Genomic DNA, 27,072 nt, shown 5'->3' on the forward strand with positions numbered 1-27,072 from the left:
ATTTATGAGATCCTGCAAATTGTAGTTATAAAGATGAACACATCACTGGCTTATAGAAGATGAGATATAAGGGAAAGATTAGTACTAATTTCCACCCCATTAAAAAAAGGCTTTTGGCTCGCAATTGCTAAAAGGAGAGGAGAGCTTTTTGATAAATTGATTTTCAACCATGGATAACCTCAAACCATCTCAAAGTAGCTCTAATATTTATGAGATCCTGCAAATTGTAGTTATAAAGATGAACACATCACTGGCATACAGAAGATGAGAAATAGGGGAAAGATTAGTACTAATTTCCACCCCATCAAAAAAAGGCTTTCGGCTCCACCTTAGAGAGCATTAAGCTGAAGAATTTACTCGCAATTGCTAAAAGGAGAGGAATAGGTCTCCCTGGCAAAAGGCTCCGCTGCTCTTTAAGAGTTTAAGTAACCAACTGAAGAGCTGTTGATCAGCAATGAAAAGGAAGCAATCGAGATGCACGCTATGATCTAGGATCTTCAAGTCGTGCAGAATCCCATTTTCAAAAAATGTGCTCTAAGAAATCCCAATCCACTCGAACATAGGCCTATTCAAGATCAATCTTGAAAGGGAAGCCATCCATTTTGGTACGGGGCTTAAAATCAATACATTTCTTTTTTCTTTTATGGAATGGCAACAAGAATTTATTAAAAGAAGAAACGGGAACAAGCCCAAGACCGGGTGGTCCCAGTAAAGGAGCGATACATAAGTATCACTACAGCATAACAAGGTACGACGAAAAAACTAGAAAAAAAAAGCAAGAAAACATAAAGAGGATATCAAGGCGGAAGAAAATCGTATAGTTCTAGCCCTTCCTTTTATTCTCCAGCTCTCGCAAGCCCGTTAGCAGCACCATTGGCCGACCTCATAACATACTGAAAGACTATGCTGTAGTCTCCCAATCGATCGTGAATCTCGTCAAAGAACGGGACAAACCTCATTGGATACGAGTGAGATCCCCTAAGCCATCGGATAACATTCAATGAATCCCATTCAAGCCTATCATATGAAAAGATCAGCTAATAGTGTAGCCGACAAGTTAGCAAAGAATGGAGTCTCTAGGGATAGTATCTCGATGTTCGACCACTTGCCACCTTAATTTCCCTTCTCTGTATTGATTTTTCTTCTCTTTGTACCTTTTCGGCCCTTTTGGGTCCTTTTAATATATTGTAATTACCATTCAAAAAAAAAAAAAACATTCAATGAGTTCCCCCCTTCCACTGCCACTTGGTCCAAGGACACACTTTCCCAAAGCTTGATACCTTGATGAACTGGTCGCACCTCAGCTTTGCTGGAATCTGAAACCCCTATGAGACCTGAGAAGGCACACTTTACCTGCACCGCCTCATCCCTAAGGACACCTCCTATTCCAGCTGAACCCGAATTTCCCATGCTAGACCCATCAAAGTTGAGCTTTAATAGGCCATGGGTAGGAGGCTTCCAAGATTGGGAGGTAAGAACCCTATGCTCTAAATTGAAGCATATCTCTCTCCAACCATTACAAAGCTCAAAAGCAGACAAGAACTTAAAACGAGGAATGGTTCTCACCCAAGATATGGTTAAGGCGATCACTTTCAAGAAAAGAAATCATGAGCTTTTAGTGTAGCCTTTGAACACTCGAACGCTCCTTTCTTTCCAAAGAATCCATAGCGTTGCTACAATAGATACATTCCATAGAATCTTCCCTTTTTTTCTCCATGGCAGCAATTGCCAACACTAGAAGATCAACAAGCTTATCTGGGAATACCCAAGCCATTCCAAATCTCCCTAGCAGCTTGCTCCACACCTCTCCCTCCCTTGCCATTTTGCAGTGAATAAACATGTGGTCTATAGATTCCCCCGGCCTCCACGCACAGAGCACAGTGGTCAATGATCATCATATGACGACTTTGCCATAGATCCATAGTCTGAATTCGGTTACGCTGAGTTGCCCAACCAAATGTTCATTCCCTAGGAAGCGCCTAAATAGCCCACAATGGATACTCTAGAAATCATAGGGCCAGACATCAGATTGTGATCGTGATTTGACAGTGACCTCCCCCGAAGAATTCCAAAATCAATACATTCTTGAGCAATCATAATGTGCTTGAGAATCTACCTTTATGCAACAAAAGCCCATTGAGTTGGAGAGATAACGCTTGGCAACACAACTTCCAATCTCGTAGGTAAGACTTTATAAAAAAATTTGTAGGGACAAAAACCAAGCTAATTGGTCAGAAGTCTTTCACTTCCACCGCCCCTTCCAATTTCAGAATGAGGGCGATAAAAATAGTGTACATGCTTTTGCTAAATCAACCCACATGAAAAAACTTCTCGCTCACACCCATCAAGTCTTCCTCGATAATATCTTAAAATCCTCAATAAAATGCCAACTGGAACCCATCAATACCAGAAGCTTTATCTCTGGAAATACGGAAAACAGTCATCCTCACTTCCCCCTCTTCAAATTTCTTTTTAGTAAAGGTTTATTCAGAAATAGAAGAAATGTTTATTTCACGAGTATTATCATGATTACAGATCAGTATAATAAGCAATAAAAGCCTTGTGGATGTCTTTTTATTTTCAACCAAGGAGTTGTCGACCATAACCTCCAAAATTTGATTGACATTTTCTCTTAGCATTTGCTATTTTATGAAAAAAGAAAATTCAACTCTGTGATAACCCTTGGGGTGAAATTTAGCCAGGTATACAAAAACCGTCACCCAGTAAACGAGTCCCAAGTCGACTAGTTGGATTTTCAAACTATAAATGCGATATGAAGTGACTTGGACTAACCATGCCAATACTACTGTTCTCTTGTGAATCAAAAGGATGCGATTTAATTACCACTTTTTAAAAACTTCCTGAGTCAAATACTGACTCAACAGAGTCGAGTCGGTTTTACATTGGCCGGGTTCTCATCCAAATCTGAGCTATTAAACATTGTTAGTTACTAGTGGTATACTTGAATTCCATACAAAGGTAAACTCTAAATCACAACTAAAAATACCTGAAAATCAATTATTTCTGAAATCAAGTGTCTTTCAAACTTCAATGAAAGTTCCCTTAACTCAAACACCTTAACTTGAGGAGGGTAAATACCTGTATGTCAAGAACAAACATACGTCATGCGCAAATATTCAACTAAATTAAAATAATCATAATTCAATTAAGACAAGCTACCAAAAATTAAACTCAATGCTTAATCCGCACTCAAGGAGTAAGCATATCAAACAGATTTTTTTCCGCAAAGTGAGAGAATCTAAATTTATATTTGTACTGAACGGCTAAGGATAAATTTCATGAAAAGATTGTGTAATGCTTGCATTAGATGTCCACGTATGTAACAAGAACTCATGCGATCCTCACACAAATAGGGGTGCTGAGAATATCAAGTTGACAAAGTAATGTAAGCAAAATTCATGAACAAGCCTATAATTCAGCAAAGTAGATTCAAGAGAAGAAGAGGATCAACCGAGATGCAGAAGTAAATCACAAGGCAACTGACACATCAAGGGCCCTACAAAGCTTTGTTCTTCACAAAAATTGGAAAACTTAGTTATGGCAATTTATGATGATATATCGTGATTTTTGTTTAATTTTTAGGCAAAATTTAAGCAATTTCTAGTGGGCCCTATGTAATGAAACATGAAGTGTCTTTAGGACAGCAACATGGAATACCCTTTCTATTTTTCAATTGGGGCTGCTCTAAAATATAAATTATGCTTTTTATGTATATGTGTCTGTGTGAAGTTTTGATGTGATTTCCAAGAAGTAAATGAGTGATTACAAGTTTTTTCCTAACATATTTTCGGTTTTACCTTCTTTGAACATGTTTTGATAAAATCTATTTTCGCTTTATCTCTATCTAGCATTGCTTATGAAGATCTTGTAGATTGTATACGTGATTGTTGAATTATCTAACAAGTTCTCTACTTCTACTGGATTCCAAGTAGTTTTTTTTATGTAAGTTTTCCTTTACATATTTTGGGTTTTAACTTTCTTTGATTTTTTTTTTTTTTTTTTGAATGGTGTTTTGACTTTCTTTGATAAAATCTATTGTCGTTTTATCTCTCTTTAGCATTGTTTGTGAAGATTTAGTAGATTGTAACTGTCATTATTCAAATCTCTAGCAAGTTTACTTGCATCAATTTGGTATCAAAGCAAGTTCAATTAAGGAAATAGTTTGATGATTTGCGATGGCACCAAAGAAGGCTTTTGATCCAAATGAAAAGATTGATTGATTGGAGCAAATTCTCCAATGGAAGAGAGCAGTTCGCACAACTCAACACTGGTCTCACTAAATTTTATGAGTAAAAAGCCACATTGGATACTCCGGATTCACAACAAATGACAACATTTTATATGTACTAGACAAGATGAGCGTGTTCTATATAACACATCAGCTTGAGGGACAGTGTAGTATATAGTTAGATCGTACGAGGAGGGGTATTTTGCTCTTTTGACCACAAGTTCTATAAAAACAATGTAAACAAAATTTTCGAATTAATGAATCATAGAACTGAATCCAGACTCCATGCGCTTCTCGTCTATATTCTATATTTTATGGGTGATCATTCACATGCATACTTGCACAATGTTTCTTTGCGTGAGCTAGGTATCCACATCATTTATATATAACTACGAACACTTATATCCCGACATTTTAAAGAATTAGTACATGTACATGACTAAACGCCAACATATGGTCCAGAAGATTAACAGGTATTTATAATTGCTGAGATGTTTGCAATTATATCAATTACACTAAAAACAAAATATAAGGAAGTAGAACAACCTGATGCAATAATGAACTCCCCATCGGGAGTTGCCTTAATTTTGATTGTTGCAGTTTCGAACCTCAAATCCTGGATCAAATCCAACCTTTGCATGGAGTCTAGTTATAGAAACATCAGCAGATAGGGCCAATCAGTGAAAAATCAGAATTCTGTCCCACACTCCCAAGCAACAATCAAATTAGTAAACCTAACAGGAACAAATTTCCAACACAGCGAATGTATTTGCCTGTTAACTGATGCATAAAAACAAAATTGACATGTAGCAATCAGTATATTAAATTTAAACAAAAAAGGTTTAAATATATCATATATATACACAGATTAAAAGTTTTCTTGGTCAATCAAACTAGATATTGAGATTCAATCCATGCAATGATTTCCTTATCAAAGTACAAATATGAGCTATTTCAAAAAAATCAGCGACCTGCTCCTTCAAACCATATGTGGTGCTAAACAAGCCACATATGCTTCAAACTCCACATTTTTCAATCCCAGGTGGTATATGTGGTATCATATGCTTCTCAGTGGATTCTAGAGATACAGGCATACTTCTCAATTTTAAAAAGATATTTTCCAGACTATAGACAGAACATTGTAAAAGGGCAACACAACTGAAAGGTGGGGCAATATAACTAACTGGCATAAATCTTTTTTCTTTTCTTTTTTTGAAAAGGTAACTGGCATAAATCGAACTTTTGAAAAGTCCGTCATTGACCATTTGTTTTTTTAAGCAACACCCATCTATTGAATCAAGTGTACCCCTTTTTTTTCTACCCACATAGATATACCTCAAAATTTAAGCTACCAAATAAAAAACTAGAACAGATCCAATCATAACCATTTGTTTTGTTAAGCAACACCCATCTATTGAATCAAGTGTACCTCTTTTTTTCTACCCACATAGATATGCCTCAAAATTTGAGCTACCAAATAAAAAACTAGAACAGATCCAATCATAACCATTTGTTTTGTTAAGGAACACCCATCTATTGAATCAAGTGTACCCTTTTTTCTCTACCCAAATAGATATACCTCAAAATTCGACTACCAAATAAAAAGCTAGAACAGATCCAATCAAAACCCAAAAACTAAATAACTTTTTAATCTGTTACAAAAAAAAAAAAAAAAAACTAAACCACATTACATTCAATTTCACCATAAAAAATAAAGAAAAAGCAATGCCAAACAAAGCAGTGTGCACCATTATCTTTCCAATTGGATTTCTTCTTCTTGGGCTTAAGCCATGTGGCTAAAGACCGTTGGCCTGATACAGAATACATCTTTACGCCATTTATATCAGTGGACTTCAAGCTACCTCCCTGGCTAGCCATGCTCAACAAATCACTAAAACTACAAAGACCTGCCCAAAACAGAACCAAAATATTAGCTGCAGATAAGAAGAGGGTTTTTTCAGGTAACAAACCTTTGGCAAATATCTGATTTTGATGGAAGAAAAACGAGAAAATAAAATATCAAACGAAGGAAATAAAAGCGAGAAAATGCATGGAAAAAAAAAAAACAGAGAGAATTTGTAAAATTGATTGGTGGGAAGTAGAAAGGGTACCTGGCTGTGACGATGTTGAAGAACAAAGGAATACTTTGCTTCCACCTTCTCACAATCCTTCTCTCTTTCGCTCTCTCTCTCTCGTGGTTTGGGAAACTAAGAAAGTAGGGTTTTCGTTTTTAGGGTTTAGTCGACTACCAGGCCAGGGGTCCAGGGCCTTCGCCGTGATATTTCTATATGATGTGTGCGCGTGAAGTCCAGTGTTTTTAAAAAAAGTATAGTGGTCCACAACGCAAATAGCTTGTACCCGGTGGTGGGGCCCGCTTCATAGGGTGATCTAAACCGTTCATTTCTTGGCCCGCAACACAAGTGGCTTGCACCCGGTGAGTCATCTCCATAGGCTGAATCTAACCCTCGGATCTATAGATGTTTCTATAATGTGGATTCCTATTATAGATCAGAGGGTTAGGACCATATTATGAAAATGATCCACAGGGTAGAGCCTATTTATGCTGTGGGCTAATAAATGGACTGTTTGGATCACACTATGAAGTGGGTCCCACTGTACCTTTTGAGAAGTTACTGAACCTCAGATGAACACGCCGTATAATTTCTCTCGAGATATAATTAGGGAGATGATAAATTCGCACCCCTGCTAGGATAATTCGCACACAATATAACGTGAATTGTGGCAGACTTTAACGCTTTTTTATGGCAAATAACGTTAGAAGGGGTGCGAATTATCCTACAGGACGTGAGAATTTATCATCACCCTATAATTAAGTACGAGATTTATATTGTGAGTGTGCGTGAAGTCCATTATTTTTTTATGTTATAAAAGTTAAATGGCCCACTTCATAGGATGATCCAAACCGTTCATTTGTTGGGACATAACTTAAATAGACGCACCTCATAAATCATGCCCATTAATTGGATGATCTTACCCTCCAATCTGCAGGATCATCCACCGGAAATGAGTTTTGAAGTGCAACCTATTTAGGTTATGGCCTTTTATTGGATGTTTTTTACAGTGGGATTTCTAGTTACAACTGTTTCCACTGGGTAATGGATTTATCTATCGTTGGCCTTGAAATTCATTGCTCGGGTACATGAGTGTCGTATTTTTTTGTACTCAAGCAATGTCTCTAATGTGGAGAGCTCACCAATTCAAAAGAACTAGCATTATGCACCCTTCTTAGCCTTGCTCAGATGTGTCTACATTTACTATGATCTTAAGAAATTTCATTGGCTTTAGAGCCGTTTGGATACGCGGATTTTAGAATCCAAGTTTTTAGTTTGAAAACAGTGTAAACGGGGGTTCATGATCAAGCCGGTGTATGTTGTCGTGGTAGCGTTTCTTGGATTTTAAGTGAAAAATTCCGGTTTTAAAAATCTCTCCTGCATCCTGAGATTTCTTAAATCTGGAAATATGGGAGGATCTGCTACTCTCTTGCTGTCGGAAAGAAGGGCCAAAAGTCAAAAACGGCGGCTGGTATGCTTCTTCTCTTATCTCTTAGCTACAATTTTGAAGAAATCCCGGATTCTAAAATCCGCGTATCCAAACAGCCCCTATATATTTATATAAAGTAGACAAAAAGAAGATGGGAGGAAAAAGCTTGGTTAGAGTAAATCGGCATTTTGTGTTTTATAAATTTGTTAGAAAATATAAATGCAAATGACTATAAATTATGTGACCCGTTTTTTCTATCTACATGGCCATTTCCATTTCAAAAAAAATGATAGTCGGAAGAAACCTGGGACCCGTTTTTTTCTATCTACATGGCAAGCAGGGATTTGGTAGTTCTCGCAGTGGGTGATACTCTCTATTTCCATAGAATAATTCTATTGGAAAATACCAAACATAGATTTAGACATTTAGTGAAAAGATTAAATCCTACTCAATGTATGAAACATTTCTACTATTTATGCAACAACTCTCTAATGTCTTATTTGGATCGTTTGATTTTTATTTTATTTTTTAAGTTAGGAAAGGAAAAATATTTCTAAAATTTACTACTCTAAAATTTTTAAAAAAATAAAAAACAAACAGACAGACCAAACTTAAACCAATCCTATCCAATTTTTATTTAGGGGCACCTTCATTTTATGACAATATTCCTCTAAATTAACCATAATCATATTGGTTCCCTCTAAACTAAGGAATGAAAAAAAATCCAGAAAAAATGAATTTCTTGCAATCCAAACATGGCCATCAATAGAATAATGAAAGATGGAGTGATTCATAACCTATATCTAGGTTATTTTATTTTGTCAATATTCAAGCTTATGTATGTAAAGGAAAATGGAAAATATATGTGATGGTTAATTTATCAACCTAAAAAAGTGCTAGAACTTTCCATACCCATGTGATTTTTTATTTTCGATCGTTGATGCCAGAATTTTATTTTTTATTTTTTTGTTGTTGATTGGTAAGTTGGGGTTAGGCAGACCCCTACCAGAATTCATTAATATAAAGAAAGATTACAATCATGTAGGCTCAAAGGCCAACAAATTGGGGATAAGAATCCAGCACAGCCCACAGCAAGAGATATCAATACAATAGAAAATAGCCAGTGGCCAGTCAAAACAAGGCAATCTGCACCAAGAGGCAGGAAGATAAGCCATCAAACCAAAAAGCCTTTAGCAAGGAGCAAGGATGGAGGGGAAGATAGCAGCTTCTAGGGACTAGTCGTTATAACCCAGTGAGGGGGGCACCTTGAAGTGGAGCACAGAGGAGCAGTTTTCAACAGCATCATCAATAACAGAAGAAACAAATTACATTCTATATATAGTATACATGTCCATCTCTGTCCAAATTTAAACAAGATAAGAGACTCTGACGGCAAAGAGGAAGAGGGATGGAGTTTCCTTTCCACGGGCAAGATCTTTTAGATAAAAGATCAGCAGTAGCATTAGCTTCTCTCCAAAGATGATAAACCCTCCATGAACTGAAAGATGATAGAATTTTTCTAATGTGGAAGATGAGGTTAATCAATATCTCCATGGGGGCTTTATCTTTCCATTAATAACATCCACAACGTAATTTGAGTGATTCAATTCAAATTCTCCGAATGTCTCTGAAAATGGCCTCCTTGGGACCTTTGTAGAAAGCCCTGATTTCCAACTCAAAAATCACCTTTCTTTTTGTATTCAAAGAGAACATTGATAGCATCATACACTCCTCATTTCGAATGAGGCCCCCCAAGCCTCCACCATCAGAATCAAGGGAGGCATCAGTGTTCAGCTTGAACTCTTCAGAGGTTTGGGGGGGGGGGGGGGGAGCACATTTTATCCGATGGCTGCTTTGCATTGAACTTGTAACCAACAGCAGGACGATATTTCTTCTCTCCTCAGAATCTTCATCTTGTAATTGCAGCCAGTTTGTTCTGTCTTTGACATCTGCAATGATCATCCGAAGGATCACTTATTTATGGAGATTTTTATTTTGAAATTGCCTGTAGTTTCTTTCATTCCAAATTCTGAAGATTGCTGAAGCAGAAGCAATTTTCAGAGCAGTAGCGGCTTGACCTTTTCCAGTTCTGTTAATTCTAATCCATTCTTCTTCATTTTTCAGAGTAACACGAGGTTTTCTTCTGCTGTTGAATCTCCAAAGCACGGATCGCCAAATCCAACAAGAGTATCCACATTGAAAGAAAAGATGGTCGACAATTTCAGCATATGCCTGACACAGGTTGCCAAAATTGTCGCAAATGAATGGGAAAGTAAGGTTGGCCATGGAGGTCTCTGTGTGAAGAGGGAGCAACTTGAAAAGGTGGAGGTTAGAAGAGCATAAAATGCCCTTGAAAAAGATTGGGCCAAGGCCAACTAATATTCCGTAGAATAATTTTCCATGCGTGGTTGCCAAACATCCTTACCAGTCTATTCAATTTTATTTCTCATAAGATCTTCTAAACAGATTTTGGGCTTGTATCTGGAACACACAATATATTTGCAGTCATTAGGCAATATGGTAGTGTGCCGTCAATGAGGCCCTGTTTGGATTGAAGGAAAAATATTTATCGTGGAAAACATTTTTCTAGGAATTATTTTTGTTTCCATGACTTAGATGAAAATAATGTGGTCATGGCATGTTTAGAGGGACATTGGCACAAAATTAACTGCGGCTGTTCAAGTTACTTATTTACATGTGGAATCAAATCAAACAATTAAAAAACAAGGAAAGTTGAAAAAGGTTTTCTTTTGCCAACTTTTCTAGAAAGTGCAGACCAAAAGCAGAACATGTTTTGCCCACATTGTTCCTATCCGATTCTACATGACACTGTGCAGCAAGTGTGAACCAAAAGCAGCACATGTTCCACGCACATGCTTCAAAGACATGATTGAGTCCTTTGGTTCGACCCGCACCCACCAATATGAATCCCACGGGATTGGAAATTCCTAGCCCTCCCATCAATAAACCACTATTTAGGGTTGCACTAAGAAGTTAAATCGGTATTTTTTAGGGGTGCAACTTGGGTTGGGCTCAACCTGATTTTGGCTCGGGCTGGGTTGGATTTCCTTTGGTTGGGTTGGGTTGCGTTGGGTTAGGGTGGGGAAAAGCCAACCCGATTTAATTTCGGGTTGGATTAGGGTCGAGGCCTTGGCAACCCGACCTGACTTGAACCCCGTACTCTAATTTTTTCTTGATTTTCTTTGGATTATGTTTTTTTCTTGTATTTTCTGCTTGTTCCTAGGTGTACCGGAACCCAACCTGACCTGATTTCGGGTTAGCTATGTTGGGTTACGGTTGAGAGATTTAGAGGCGGGTTGGGATAGGGTTGACCATCCTCAACCCAAGGCTTGGGTTGGGTCGGGGTTAGGGTTAAGGGAAAGCTATCTCGGGTTGGGTTGAGGTTGGCCTCAACCCGATCCAACTCAACCCGAGTTGCACCCCTAGTATTTTTGTAAGAACCTTAAGCCATGTGTGGCAACCATGATTTTTTTTTCCAAGATAATTTTACTTTCTCAAGTGGTGAGTGAGGGGCGGGGCAGGTTGGAGAAGGAGAGATTTGAGAGGGCACAAATAATGCCCATAAAATCAATGGTTTATATTTTTTCAAACATAATCCTAATTCCTAAATGAGTCTTAACCGAGGCCTGTTAAATCAAGGGTCTAGGATCACTTGATCAAGCTGTCCACAACATTATTTGGCTGGCCTTATGATTGCTGTTCAGATCACATAAAGAAGGCAGAAGTTGGGCCCAATGAGTGTACATAAGAAAAAAGCGAACATTTTGGAAATTCTAGCTGATGTCTCCACTGCCATACATTGATAATAGCGCAACTCATTTTGGTTTACATTTTTCTAATCTCATGTTCCCGATAAAATGCAATAGTAGAACAAAGTGAGTAGTGCCATTATCAAAATATAGTAGCCCAGACATCAGTCACCTTTCCATTTTGTTGTCTCTTGGAAAATGGACAAAGACTCAGGCCGGGACATGATAAATGGAACCCACTGAGGTGAACACATGACGATTCGAATGGAGAGAGTAGCTTCTAAGGAACAGAACCACTCCAAAGTCTCCAACCAACAACCCACCAGTTTCGAGTTTCAACAAACATTCTGACTTACGTAAGACGTCAACCTTCTTTTGGCATTCCACCCGCTCCACGTAAACCCCGTAACCACACCACTCACGCAGTAGATACGCGTTTGGCCAGTCGTACAAGATTGCCGGGAAATGGAGAGACTTGAGATGATGAGAACGAGGGGATCTTGAAAACAAGAAACCAATTCAAAATAATAAACAAGAAACCAATTCCAAATTAGTATTTGCTCTTCCCTAGTTCTTAGGGATTTTTTAATTTTTATGCTATCTCTACTCAGCATCACATGATTCACATCCCACTCAATTCTCTCCCTCTCCTTTCTTGTCAGCCACTCTCACACAATGGAGCCCACGAATCCAAGTCGGGAAATGGAGCCACTCTCTACTCAGCATCACTAAATGTTGGCTATTGAATATCCACCGTGGGGCCTATCAGATGGATGGTCTAAATCAATCAAAGGTGGGCCCTGCCCACCAAAAAAAAAAAATTGTTCAATGAATTTGCATGAATAGCGTGTGCCAACTGCCTTAAAAAAAAAAAAAAAAAACGTAATCTCGGTGGAAGTTGATGTCTAGACCCATTGTTTTGACAGATAATATATTTACCTTTTGTTTTACGACCCCTTTGGATGCCACCAAAACGCTCCCGCCCTGTTTGTTTTGGATTTCGAGAACCGATTGTGAGCCCCGAAGTGATTATTGGACCCAAAATTGTGAGCCCAGAGTGATTATTGGAACCAAAATTAAATGTAATCTTGACTCCAATATCAGTTTGGCACTCACAGTCGGTTGTTAAAATCCAAAACAAATGGACCTAAATATGGGGTAAATATAAAACCAAAGCTTAAAAATCTATGGTATTTAATAGCTATAAGAAAATGACATGTGCTATTGGATATGGACATTATTCATGAGAGAAAAATATGTGCTTTATGACTAAATTTGTATGAGGTTAAAATTGAAACAATGCTTAAATTGGAAGGGGAAATGATTTTAGCACTCCACTCTTTTGATATGTGGCGAAAGCTTCTTGTCTTTTAGTTTTTAATTGGTGTTGTCGGAGCTTTTTGGGAAATGTAGATAACCTTTTGACAGCCCTTTAAAGACAAGAAGCTTTCGCTACATATCAAAAGAGTGAGTGCTAAAATCATTTTTCCAAAATTAAATACCTTCTAAATTTAAATTTAGCTGACAAAGGAATTATCTTATACATACAAATCTCTATATAGCTATTTGTTGAGAAAATCCGCCGGGCAATCCGATCCGATCGTGAACAAATTAAATGGAAAAGTAAAATCAACACAAACAAGCCAAAATATGAACACCAAGATTTTACGTGGTTCAGCCAAGCCTACTCCACGGGCGAGAAACACAATCTTCCACTATGAGAAAACAAAATACAAGGATTACAATGGATTAATCACAAACCCGCAACCCTTTTCTTGCTCCTCAAACGCAAGATTGTACACAAGAGAAACTCGAGAAAACCAAAAGGAAACACAAGAGGAACCTAAGGGCCCTGTTTGGTTGCAAAAAATGTGGAAGACGGCTGGGCATTTTCGGGGATATGGAATGCCAAATGTTGTTTGGTTGCAAAATTTGAGCTCAAATTCCATTTGACTTCTAGTTCTAGACATTGAGGAGACATTATCATTGGCTTTTTTCCTAGGTGGCGTTGATGTGGTGGAGTTGTCCCCTCTATTAAAATTCAAATGCAAAACCTCATTTTTGGAGTTTTTTTGGGAGAAGAAAAGTGGAATTTGTTTGTCTTATATAATCATTGCCTTTGTTATTTCTTTCTCTCTCTCTTCAACCACCCATTTTGATAATGACATTCAAATATTTCCACACTCTTCTAGCAACCAAACACCCAACTGCTTTTTTCCTTTTGACTACCACTCTTCTCCCCTAGGCAAGCCTACACAACTTCCATGCTTGTCACCTCTCCCTTTGACTACTTCTTCCACTAAAATTCTAGCAACCAAACAGAGCCAAGAAGAAACCCAAGAAAAAGCCATTTTCTTCCTTCTTCTTCTCTCTCTTTTTCTCTCTCCCTTAGGGTAGCCGTCACACCCCAAGCCTCTCGCTCCTCCACTCTTGCTTTGCCACACACCAAGAGAACAACACTTCTCTTTTTATAGTTTAGTTTCCCCAAAAGCTAAAATAGAATTTCTATTTTTGCCTTTGCTTTCCCACTGAAGCAACTTCCGTGTGGGTGGGAAATAAGGCAACTTTCCAACACTATTAAATGCTTTGTAGATGTAAACTTTTTTGTAGTGTAAGTACCTTCCAATGGAAAATGATTTTAGCACTCCACTGTTTTGATAGGCGGCGAAAGCTTCTCTGTCTTTTAGTGTTTAAAAGGTTGTCAAAAGGTAATTTACAGTGCCCAAAAGACCTCTCACAACGCAGATTAAAAACAAAAACACATCCTACTTCTGCTACTCATCTTTAGCATTTGCAGCTAACATTGTAAAAGCAAACTCTACCTTTATAAGGTTTTAAATAAGGGAGATGAAATTTTCACCCCAGGAGATGATTTGACGTGAAAAAGCGTTAAAGTCTGCCACAATTCACGTGCCAAGGGGGTGTACCATCCTTAGGTGGGGTGAAAAAATCATTTCCTCTTAAATAACCGAGTGAAGTTGGTTACTTCAAGGAAAGTTGAAGGCGTAATGGTCAAATTTCGAAGGTGGTCCCAGTTGGTTGCGTCACTTTCCTGGAAAGAGAGTACACAGTGGATATTTAGGTCATCAAATCACTCAAAAATCCGCCCCAAAGCGGATTTTTTATGGATCAATCGATTCCATGGCGTAAAGAAAAACCCACCTTCCATTTCAAAAAACAAAACAAAAGAAAAACCCACCTTCCACACGGTTCCTACGAAAGTGGTACAAAGGAGCCGAGGGAAATACTATATTCGACCTCTTGTTTTTCAGGTGGAACAGCCTCCTCTGTGGTCTAAAAGAGTTGTCATAAAAACACTAGAGTGGGTCCCAGTTCCCACTAATGGGAACAGTGGTCAACATTGGGTGTATTCTTTAACCATCAGAATCAATTCTTATTCTTCGCAGTACATCTAGAATTAGAATCACATTCTGTTTAACTTATTCCTTTTCAACTTTTTAACTTATTGCTAGTGGTGTTCTTACTCCAAATCATTACCCTGTATCTGAACAGGTATAACTTTGGAGAAATGGTTGGAAATTTTATGTAAACATGAACTCCAACCCCAAACCAAATCACGTTAACAGTGGGGCGAATGCATACTGAAGGGGGGTGAAAATATCATCGTCCAAAAAAATTTCAAGAACAGTTGTAACTTTTAAGAAACAAGAAAGCTACCGTAACTTCCCCTTTTTTTCCCGCGTATTAAAAAACCCCGTTCCCTACTCTGAAGCCGAGAGTTCGAAGAAATCTCACCCCCCCCCCTTTCTCTCTGGTCCACACGCCTCCCAAACTCAGTAATGATTGATAAATAAATAACAAACTCGCTTCCAAGTCAAGATTTATGTCTATCTGTCCAAGTTTTAACAAGATAAAGATAGACAGATAGACGTAGGTTACCGCGTATGACACAACCCACGATTCTTGCTTCTTAAAAACCGTTTTTCTCCCACCACCAAACCCATTTTCCACAGGCCTAGATTTTTTGTTTTTATAGACTCTCATAAATAAAATCTAGAACAGAGCAAGCAGATCTACGTGAGAGATGGCGAGTGTGGATATGGAAAGGGGTGGAGTTGCAAAAAACAGGGGGAATTACACATCTTCTTATGGAATGAGTACTCCATACTATTATGAGACAAGAGAAAGGCAATGGATTTCTTGGGTAATTCCAATTTTCGTGATATCCAACATTGCTGTTTTCATCGTTGCAATGTTTATCAACAACTGTCCTAATCAAGAACACCGTACTGGAAAATGTGTTGTAAGATTTCTTCACAGATTCTCTTTTCAGCCCCTTAGAGAGAATCCCCTTTTTGGACCCTCTGCTTCCACGTAAGATTTCGCACTTTTTTTTTGTCCTATTGAATTAGGGTTTTTCTTCTTTATGTATTTTGTTTCTTGACATTTGGGCTAGTTGAGAAATCTTGGTTGATTTGTTTTGGTTGTAAACTTGTAATTGTGTTCTTTTTTTTTTTTTTTGGGTGATTTTATGTGATTTCTGTTGTTCTTCATCTGCTCAGATTTTCTTTATTGATTGCATAATATTTGGGTTTTTGTGAATCTTGAATTGTGGGTATGATCAAGATCGATGTAGATCTTGAATTGCTTCATATTCTTTTTTAAGTCGTAAATTGGAATTGATTGATCACTTTTTGGGTTTTCATATAATAAACACTGCCATAGTTGTTGAGTCATCCAGTTCAATTGTATTGGATTTGTTTCTGTTATAAGTAGATTCGAAAAGGCCCAAAAGAAGCCCAAAGTGACTAATATATTGATAACCTTATTCCATTCAGAGACACGGTTTTTGAGACTCTTCAATGTTAAATGTTTCCTCTGCTTAAATGTTTTTTAAGAATTTTGGTTTACTTACTATCATCCTATCACAATGGTATTGCTCACATAGACCTAAAGAATTCAAATATCAGTTTTCTCTACTCTATGTGATCTTGGTTAAAATATTTTTTTTTCCATCAATTTGCTAAATTTTCAAACCATAAGTTTTGTAATGCCTCGTTCAATAACTGGTGTAAATACTGTTGTATTTATTAAATGAAGAAAATTAATGCCTAAATCGAACGTAATCCGTTCTCTCCTTAAGACATAATTTGCCCCTTATAAATCTGCAAAAGGTAATCAGCAAATCTGCCTCCCAAGATAATTTAGGCCCAGAAATTAATCTGTTTCAGTTACAAAATTGCAGTTTTGTAATTGAAGCAAAACTACTGAAGTAATAGAGAAGAGAAAACGAATCTGAAGAAGTTTTTTTTTGAATTTAATACTAGCCACATGTCTTTTCTAAACATCATCAATGAATAGACATGTCTATTGTCTTTTTATTCGAATCAATGCATCTTTACAGAACAGATGTGTCTGTTTACTTTCTACAAACATGTCTTTTCCGAAAGATCATCAATTAATAGACATGTCTATTAGAATCAATGCATTATTTCAGAACATATGTGTCTGTTCATTTGAATAGATGCACCATTTCATAACAGATGTGCCTGTTTATTCGAATAGATGCACCATTTCAGAACAAATGTGATTGTTGGTATAAAATCATGACTATTCACCAAAGATTGCAATGCTTTGGTATAGAATCATGACTGTTCACTAAAGATTGCAACTTTTCAAAAATATTGCTTTATGGATTTTGAAAACTCCTAACAATTTCCCCCTATTTTTCACAATCCTTCTCTATACTTTGATATATTATAATTAAGTAAAGGTGTCTTTCGACTTCAAAATCTACGTAGTCCATTTTCTAAGAAGTCAGAATCCAGAGTAGCCGAAGCTTTGAACTAAGTATTCTTTAATACAACAACAACCTGGTCTATTAGACATATAATATATCTTCCTATAGTTTCAAGAAACCCAACACATTTATGGCCTTGTGTTACATCTTAGGATTTCATAAGTGACTTAGAGGAAAGCTTAACCTCGCAGAAGCGGCCTCACTTCCTTCACTTATATAGGTGAATCTATGAAGATGTACTTGTGTGACCCACATCTATAACCTAGATTCATTAAAAGGATTATCTTACCCTCTTGTTCTTTTCATACAAGCATGCACTATACTTTGAGATGGCTATGAAGATAAAATCTCCATACTTGTTAGTGCATAACTGGTTAATTTTAAGCTTTTTCCATTGAACTAGTAGACTAGATATTACTCTAGTGTATAGTTGGGTTCCACTTGAAAGTCACTTATTTTATAAACTTTAAACCCATCTCTCTTGAAGTCTTCCATATAATATCCCTGCCTAGGCCTTTTGTTAAGGGATCAGCCAAATTTCCTTTTGAATTTACATAGCTTATCGTGACAACCCCATGGTTTAGTTGTTCCCTCACGTAGCTATGTCTCAAACTAATATGTCTAGACTTCCCATTGTAAACTTTATTGTAAGCACGTAACAATGCTGCTTCATTATCACAAAATATTGATATAGCGGCCATAGGCTTAGAGCATAATGGAATTTCCAATAATAAATCTCTAAGCCATTCAACTTCTTTGATTGCCGTTGCTAGAGCAACAAACTCAGATTCCATTGCAGAATGAGTTATTAAAGTTTGTTTTTTTGATCCCCAAGAAACAACACCTCCTCCCAAAGTGAATATCCATCCACTTGTGGACTTAGTTGAGTCAGAATCTGTTACCCAACTAGCATCTGTATAACCTTCCAAAACTGTGGGATAATTACCATAACAAAGTGAGTAATTCATTGTGCCCTTAAGTACTTAAGTACTCTAGATACTGCATTCCAATGAATTTCACTTGGATTATGAGTATACCTACTCAAAGGTCCAACTACAAATTCAATCTGGTCTTATACACTGCATAGCATACATTAAGCTACCTATTACACTTGCATATTTCATTTGTTTAATTGGAGGCCCTTTGTTTGGTGATAACTTGATGGAAGAATCATATGGAGTTGAAACTGCTTTACAATCTTCATGATTGAATTTCTTTAACAATTTCTCTATATAATGACTTTGAGTTAAAGAAATTAAATCATAAGTTTTAGTAATTTTGATACCCAATATTACATTAGCTTCCCCCATATCCTTCATATCAAACTTTGATGATAAGAAATTTTTAGTCTCAGATATTACATTTTCATTGGTACCAAAAATTAACATATCATCAACATATAAACAAATTATAACACCATCCCCTTTACTAAATTTAGAATAAGCACACTTGTCAGATTCATTTATTCTAAAACCATTGGAAACAATTGATCAAATCTTTCGTGCCATTGTTTAAGAGCTTGTTTAAGGCCATATAAAGATCTTACAAGTTTACGAACTTTCTTTTCTTGGCCTTCCATAACAAACCCCTCCGGTTGTTCCATATAAACTTCTTATTCTAAATAACCATTTAGAAAAGTTGTTTTAACATCCATTTGATGTATATTTAACTTATAGATGGATGCTAATGCAAGCATAACTCTAATACTACTAATTCTAACAACCGGTGCATATGTGTCAAAACTCAAAATAATCAATTCTTTGTTTTTGTCTAAAACCTTTGGCTACAAGCCTTGCTTTGTACTTGTCAATGGATCCGTCGGCTTTACTCTTTCGTTTGAAAATCCATTTACAACCAATCAGTTTACTACCAGGAGGTAAATCCACCAAAATCCAGGTTTTGTTTGTCATAATAGAATCGATTTCATCATTAATTGCTTCTTGCCAAAAAGCAGAATCTCGAGATGTAATAGCTTCTCGAAAAGTTAATGGATCTCTATCATTACTATCTATAGAATCTTGCTCAACATTATATATCTTACTAAAAGAACTATTTCCTCTTTTTCCTTCAATAAGATACATATGGAAATCTGGACCAAAATCTTTTTCTTTTCTAGCTCGTTTACTTCTCATTGGTTCAATGTTTTCATCCCTTATGGGACGAGGATGCGGTTCAATTAAGGGTTGATGTTCAAGTTCATTTTTACCTTCATCACTTGAATGTTCTGTTTCCCTTAATTTTGAGAATGAATTCTCAAAGAATTCTGCACCTCTTGATTCCATAATTATATTTTGACTAACAGAATTCGTAGATTCCATAGTCAAAAATCTATATGCTTTGCTATTTTGAGCATAGCCAATGACGAAACATTCAATTGCCCGATTACCAAGTTTTGATTGTTTTGGATCAGCGAGCCTAACTAATGCTCTACATACCCATACTTTGAAATGATCAAGAGAAGGCTGTCTCTTTTTCAAAACTTCATATGGAGACATTTTTGTCTTTTTACGAGGTATACAATTAAGTATATAACATGCCGTCATTAAAGCCCCACCCCATAAATTCTTAGGCAATCCAGAAGTATTAAGCATAGAATTAACCATTTCTACTGAAGTCCTATTTTTTCTTTCTGCCACACCATTTTGCTGACCACTATATGGGGCTGTAGTTTGATGTATTATTCCATAAGTTTCACAGAAATCATTAAAGACATGTATTCTCCACCTCTATCAGATCTAAGAATTTTAATCTTACGATCCAATTGATTTTCAATTCCTGCCTTATAGACTTTAAATTTTTCTAAAGCCTCCTCATCTTTAGTCCTAAGCAAATAAACATGTGTATATTTTAAGCAATCATCTATAAAAGTAATAAAATATCGTTTACCCCCTAGTCAAGTGAACCTCTAATTCACATATATCAGAATGCACCAAATCTAACAATTGTGAATTTCTAGTCACACTTTTAAATGCTTTCTTAGTAATTTTCAATTGAATGCATATATGACACTTTTCTATATCAGAATAATCTAAAGTAGGCAATAAATTTAATTTACTCATGCATTTCATACTTCGATAATTCACATGTCCTAATCTACAATGCCATAAATTAATTGAAGACACGATATAAACAAAAGATGTGCATTTATTCATTGTGTTTAACTTGTACATGGCATTGGATACATATCCTTGACCAACATAAATGCCACCTTTGGACAAGATCATACAATCAGACTCAAACAGGATTTTAAGTCCATGTTTGCTTAAAAGACTAACAGAAATCAAATTCTTTGTTATCAAAGGAACATGATGAACATCATTCAAAGTCAAAGTCTTTCCGGATGTGAGCTTGAGAACCACTTTGCCTTTGCCTACTACCTTTGCAACTGAAGAATTTCCCATGCATAGATTGTAGTCATCTTTAATAGGTTCACAAGTCTCAAACAAATTCTTGTTCCTTGCAACATGTTTAGTTGCTCCAGAATCTACTCACCAGTCCACATCATCATTGATCATATTCACTTCCGAAATGACCACAACAATGTCTTCATTTTGCACCAAGTTTGCTTGATTCTTTGATTCATTTTCCTTGAGATAAACTCGACATTGTTTCTTGAAATGACCAGTTTTCCCACATTTCCAGCAAGCTTTATCACTCTTGGATTTCTTGGATGAAGAATTTGTTGAACCATTTCTTTTCCTCTTGTGACCTTTAGGTTGAGATGCATTTTCTATAACAAGAGCCTTTTGGTTATTTCCTTCCAATTCCATATTACCCAAATTGCGAGAATTTTCTTCAATTTGAAGATATTCTATAAGCTCTTGCATAGTTATTGCATCTCTCTTTTGTTTAATTCCTTACGGCAATCTTTCCAAGTCATAAGTAACTTAGAAATAATAGTAGATACTTGAAAAGTTTCATCTAAGTTACGGCCCTAAGATATTAATTGATTCATAATGAACTGTAGTTCATGAACTTGGGCCATAACAGACTTATTATTTACCATTTTATACTCAAATAATTGACTTACTCGGAACTTTTTGTGGCCAGCATCTTCAGACTTGTATTTGTTGTCTAGATCCTCCCAAAGTTGCCTTGCCGTTCCATCAGCGAACTTTGTAGCATATACATCATAGAGAATGTTTGACAGTGCATTCAAAATGTGCCCTTTGCACATGAAATCATCTTCACTCAATTTGAGCCTTTTTGCAGTTTCATCAGCTGTCTCTTCTGCCTTCTCTTCAGGTTTATTTTCTGTCAGTACATTCGCTAACTTCATACCAGTAAGGAAAAAAACATTTTTCCTTTCCAACGCTTGAAAAAGGTTCCATCAAACTTATCTAGTTTGCCAATCTGATTTTGGATTGACGATTTTGCATTAATTTCCTCCATTGTCGAATTCTGTCTTAAGATTGTTGTATATATTGAATGAAAAAAATTAATGCCTAAATCAAACGTAATTCATTCTCTCCTTAAGACAGAATTTGCCCCTTATAAATCTGCAAAAGGATCTGCCTCCCAAAATAATTTAGGCCCAGAAATTAATCTGTTTCAGTTACAAAATTGCAGTTTTGTAATTGAAGCAAAACTACAGAAGTAATAGAGAAGAGAGAACGAATCTGAAGAATTTTTTTTTGAATTGAATCCTAGCCCACATATTTATAACCAACCAATAGTCACTTTCTATAGACATGTCTTTTCTAAACATCATCAATGAATAGACATGTCTATTGTCTTTTTATTCGAATCAATACATCTTTACAGAACAGATGTGTCTGTTCACTTTCTACAGACATGTCTTTTCCGAAAGATCATCAATGAATAGACATGTCTATTAGAATCAATACATTATTTCAGAACAGATGTGTCTGTTCATTTGAATAGATGCACCATTTCAGAACAGATGTGCCTGTTCATTCGAATAGATGCACCATTTCAGAACAAATGTGATTGTTGGTATAAAATCATGACTATTCACCAAAGATTGCAATGCTTAGGTATAGAATCATGACTGTTCACTAAAGATTGCGACTTTTCAGAAATATTGCTTAATGGATTTTGAAAAATCCTAACAAATACTTGACGATAACATTGCTGTAAGTCTCATTGTTGGGGGAGGGACTCTTGACAATCGGGTTGGTAAGAGGCTGTAGGTAGCTCTTTGTTGCAGCCTCATCAATTAGATTAGCACCATCTGACCAAAACAGTGTTTGGTTTTACTAGAAATCCTGTTATGTTCAAATATTTATTACTGTGTAAGCAATTTGAGCCATTAGGTTTTGATTATAATATCCAGGTCTCGTCCCATTGGAGGGCAGGGTTATGAACCATATTCAATTTTATCAGAGGCCATAAGACTAAACCCCGCACGGCTTCTTTCCATCTACAATGAGAATTAGTTCTGATACAGGCCTTGAATTCATACTTCAGAGTATGGGCAGATTTAGCAAAGAATCTTATGAAACAAATATTAAATGTTATGCATTAGATGGTTATGGGGCATATGGACAAGATAATCTGCATTTTGTAGAAAATTATTTCCGTTTTTTCCAAGAGAAATATGGTATGTAGGAAATTTCATGGATTCATAGTTGCCAATGTTTATTTTTCTTTTTTTTCGACTGTGATATATGTTATGTGGTAATGGTAGCTCCCAGTCCCACTAGTTGTTTATGCAAAAATTAAAAGGGTGCCCCATAATTAATTCATTAGTTGTTGTTTTTATTATTATTATTCGAAAAGAGCAAATGGGCTCTGAGAATATTTTGGATCTCTCTGGAGGCATGGAACTTGATGCATAAAACATTATTGGCTGCAGTGGTGTAAATTGTTGGCAACAATTTACACAATATAGACATATATCCTGGGCCAGTTTGTTATCCTATCATGGCTTGACAAATTGAAAGACCTTTTCAGACATCGAAAATAATTGTAACTATCATGGCTTAAAAAAGGAAGAAATTAACCAATGCATAAATCATTGCCACCCTTGTGTTTTTTGAGAAATAATTTGTTATGCTGGTAATAAGTCATTGGTGAGAACATCAAGTTCTGCTTATGCTGCCTATGATATTTGACTAGCTTTATTTGATGAGATCAACCTCAATGTCTTCATATGGCAAGATGAATTGTATGATAACAAAAAGATAAATCTTAGCAACTTGGAAACTTTGTGATTGAAATTGATATTGTCTGTTAATTTCTTTCCATTGCAGACTGGAGAAATTAGGCGCTCTTGAATGGAAAAAAGTGGTGCATGGGCATCAAGGATGGAGGCTTGTCACTTGTATCTGGTTGCATGCTGGTGTCATTCATCTGCTGGCGAATATGTTGAGCCTGATTTTCATTGGCATTCGCCTTGAACAGCAATTTGGATTTGGTAAACTTTGTCCTTAATGATGACCTTTGCATTTTATCAAGGTTGTTGAAGAATTCCATTAGTCCCTCTTTCATGTGGGGTCACCAAGGAATTGAGGAAAGATATATGTGTTTGTGTGTGTGTGTGTGTGTGTGTGTGTGTGTGTGTGAGAGAGAGAGAGAGAGAGAGAGAGAGAGAGAGAGAGAGAGAGAGAGAGAGAGAGAGAGAGAGAGATGCTTTTCATGATCACAGTCATTAATATTTCCTGATTTTAGAGTTAGACATCAATGAATTTGGTTGGGTTTAATATTTCCTGATTTTAAAGATTAGACATCAATAAATTTGATTGGGTTTTATGTTCTCGAAAGCTTGTCTAGTCATGATAATATTTGAAGCAAGCCTCACACTTTCTACTATGATTACAGTGAGGATCGGGCTAATCTACCTCATATCTGGATTTGGCGGTAGTGTCCTCTCTTCCCTTTTTATTAGGAACAATATCTCTGTTGGTGCATCTGGTGCTCTGTTTGGACTTCTAGGAGCAATGCTATCAGAGCTAATCACAAACTGGACTATCTATTCCAACAAGGTGAGCACCATCTAGTAATATTGTGGTATGCATTGGTTTTCATTTTAGTTTCCTCTACTTAGCTCAACAATCCTATTTTTTGTAGGCTGCGGCACTAATAACACTTCTGATTATCATTGTTATCAACTTGGCTGTTGGAATACTGCCCCATGTTGATAACTTTGCTCATATCGGAGGATTCTTAACGGGGTTTCTCCTCGGCTTTATTTTGTTGGTTCGGCCCCAGTTTGGTTGGATCGAGCGCCACAATCTTCCACCGGCAGCTCAGGTCAAATCCAAACACAAGGCATACCAGTACATATTCTTGTTGATTTCGCTGGTCTTGCTGTTGGCCGGGTAAGCACTATTGGAGACAAATCTTTGTTATTAAATTTCCATTGCTGCATACTTTCTTCATTTCTTGAAAATTCTAAGCATTCTGATAGCCATAGAAGCTCATGTCTACTATCTTACAATGAGATGCCCCTCCTTCTACAATGAATTGGTTTGCCTTTCCCACTTATTCACATCCCCTAACCATCAAGCACACCTCTATGCACCTCCCCTTCCTAGGAAAACTTCTAAAATATCTACTAACTCATGCATACTCCTAAAAATTCTCTTTATATCCATCACTTTCTCTAACCTCTCTCCTCTCTCCTCTCTCTCTCCTCTCTCTCTCCTCTCTCTCATCTTGATAGCAACTTCCCCTCCTCTTTTTAGACCCTTTATCAATAAATCAAAGCAATCAAACACACATTCCTCTTTAAAAAATTTACTAATAAGAAAGACAAATTAATATGGTTGATGATTCTATGGTACAGTGTTTGATATTCTTAATATGCTCTTTTTTTTTTTGGAATGCAAATACTATTTCCTTAACCCCACACTCTTTACATCTAAAGACAAAACTAATAAACTATAAAACTTTTTGGTATTTCCCAGCACTTATTTTAGAAATTTCAATCTAAAGTAGTAACAATAGCAATAATTAAAAAAATTGGGTATCTGTGGCTTATGATGGAACTAGGTACTCCAATGGAGGTGGTGTTTCCTTTTTAGAGGTGAGCAATCTCCTGCTTTATGGAATTTAGTTGGACCGTTTTATTTCCACTTTGTACAAGAGGATCAATTATCAGTTGCAGAGACCTTAGCTTTTGGAGCACATCACACATCCTTTGAAGTGTATCTTTCCGGCGTTGGATGAGACTCAAATTCCTTTGACGCAGAGCCCTCTTCTCTTCATGAGATATAGATGCGTTGGGATAAGATGAAGACAAGGCAGTATTCTCCCTTTTGTACTCATCAACCTCCATTTTAAACTGAATAACCTCCCTTCGGACCTGAAGCACCACCTCCTGAGCTTCCATTTCTCTCTTCCTTTGGGGCTGAGCCACCTCACTTTTGAGGTCAATCTCCACAAGACCATCCATTTCTCTTTTGAAACAAATACAAGTTTTTCACCCTGGAAGGAACGCTTCTCATTTTTCACACCCATCAAACTCCCTTAAATAAGGTGCTTTTTACATTCAAGGAGGTAAAATCAAATAACTAAGAAATAGGAAACTAACCTAATCATTAAATATTTTTTTTGGAATAGTAACCCAATCATTTAAATATCCACAGGAAAAATAGGAAGTGATAAAAGAGAAAAAGTTGATATTAGAAATCTATATTTTATATGATTTGATATATTATAAAATTTGTATATTGATTGTGCATTTTTAGAATTTTTTGTATTTATATTATGTATCACCCAGATGCTATATCTGAATCATTCGGATGCTATATCTTTGGACCTTCAGACTTCAATGGATTCTTTTTCTTGGTTTCATGAATTGCGCATGCCCCTTTACTATTCTAGTTAATTTTAACTGGCTAGTGCCTTACATGCGCTCGAGGAATGCCATTCATGGTTATTGTGGCCTCTAAAAGTTTTGAGGTTGGCAATGTGCCCTTGGCTACTCTGTTCTTCAGATCCAAATGGTACCCTCTGGATATGTAATATATAAGTAGCTTGAGTTCAATTTTTTTTTTTTTAAAGATTTAAGATTTAGGACCTCTGTGGATACCTCTAAAAGTTATTTACATATAATCCTATATGCAAATGGTTTCAAAGTTAACTACTAGTATTTGCAAATAATGAGTTATATTAGGTGTGGTAATGATACAGTTAAGGAGGCCTTGATGTCCCATTGCAAATAAGGACCAATTTTGGTGGCATCCAAAGGGGTCCTTAAATGTCTATTGGTCTCCACTTTTTTGTGTCATTTCCTTCCTTAAATCAGAGGGAAGTGTCTTCACAGTTTCCTCCCTTTTAAAAAAGCTTCCATTATATGGAAGAGTCTGTTTGGCATCTATCCTTCATCCATATCATTTTTGGTGGGTAAGTTGGGACTCAACCCAAAACCCCAATAATTGCAGCAGCTGGCTTTATTGGGTGCCAAATTGCCAACCACCATGACTTCTAATTTTTAACCTGTGTTTGATTGAGCTGTAAAATTAATAGATATGCTTGCCTAACAAATAAAAATAATACTTAATCTTTACGTTCTTACTTGTTTTACAGATTTGTGGTTGGCCTGGTGATGCTGTTTCGCGGAAAGAACGGGAATGATCGGTGCCACTGGTGTCACTATCTGAGCTGTGTACCGACGTCCAGATGGAACTGTGGGAATTGAAGACTCTTGTTGATAAAGAGGAGGTTGTTTTATTCACCGAGAACAAATAAATACGCCATGTTTGATTGCTGATTTTTCTGTGTTCATATGTACATAGTTAAGAGCTCTCTCTTGGTTGGGTTGCTTCTATTTTCGTGATTCAGTGGATTTCAGAGATATGTATCACTCTCACATTTCTTCCCAT

General features: G+C 36.6%; 2 protein-coding genes across 2 annotated transcripts in view; one reads left to right on the plus strand and one right to left on the minus strand.

Annotated features, from left to right (window-relative positions):
* The window catches only part of EDA7 (embryo sac development arrest 7), a 29,261-nt gene extending 22,745 nt beyond the window's left edge, over positions 1-6,516 (minus strand). Inside the window, exons 1-4 of the mRNA XM_077392442.1 lie at positions 6,361-6,516; positions 5,998-6,156; positions 4,796-4,894; positions 3,008-3,099 (exon numbers count right to left, since the gene is read on the minus strand). Coding sequence (XP_077248557.1) covers positions 3,008-3,099; positions 4,796-4,894; positions 5,998-6,127 — 321 coding nt within the window. The 5' untranslated portion in view covers positions 6,128-6,156; positions 6,361-6,516. The remainder of the gene's footprint in view (positions 1-3,007; positions 3,100-4,795; positions 4,895-5,997; positions 6,157-6,360) is intronic.
* Positions 6,517-15,227: 8,711 nt separating this feature from the next.
* LOC143888122 (RHOMBOID-like protein 2) lies at positions 15,228-27,071 on the plus strand. The gene is made up of 5 exons (XM_077392443.1): positions 15,228-15,855; positions 23,497-23,660; positions 24,065-24,228; positions 24,314-24,564; positions 26,777-27,071. The coding sequence occupies exons 1-5, from the start codon at positions 15,566-15,568 to the stop codon at positions 26,886-26,888; spliced, it is 981 nt and encodes a 326-aa protein (XP_077248558.1). The 5' UTR covers positions 15,228-15,565; the 3' UTR covers positions 26,889-27,071.
* Position 27,072: the final 1 nt, after the last annotated feature.

The sequence above is a fragment of the Tasmannia lanceolata genome, unplaced genomic scaffold (genome assembly GCF_043159265.1).
Source record: "Tasmannia lanceolata isolate RefF3 unplaced genomic scaffold, GAP_Taslan_0.1 ptg000012l, whole genome shotgun sequence".
NCBI lineage: Eukaryota > Viridiplantae > Streptophyta > Magnoliopsida > Canellales > Winteraceae > Tasmannia > Tasmannia lanceolata.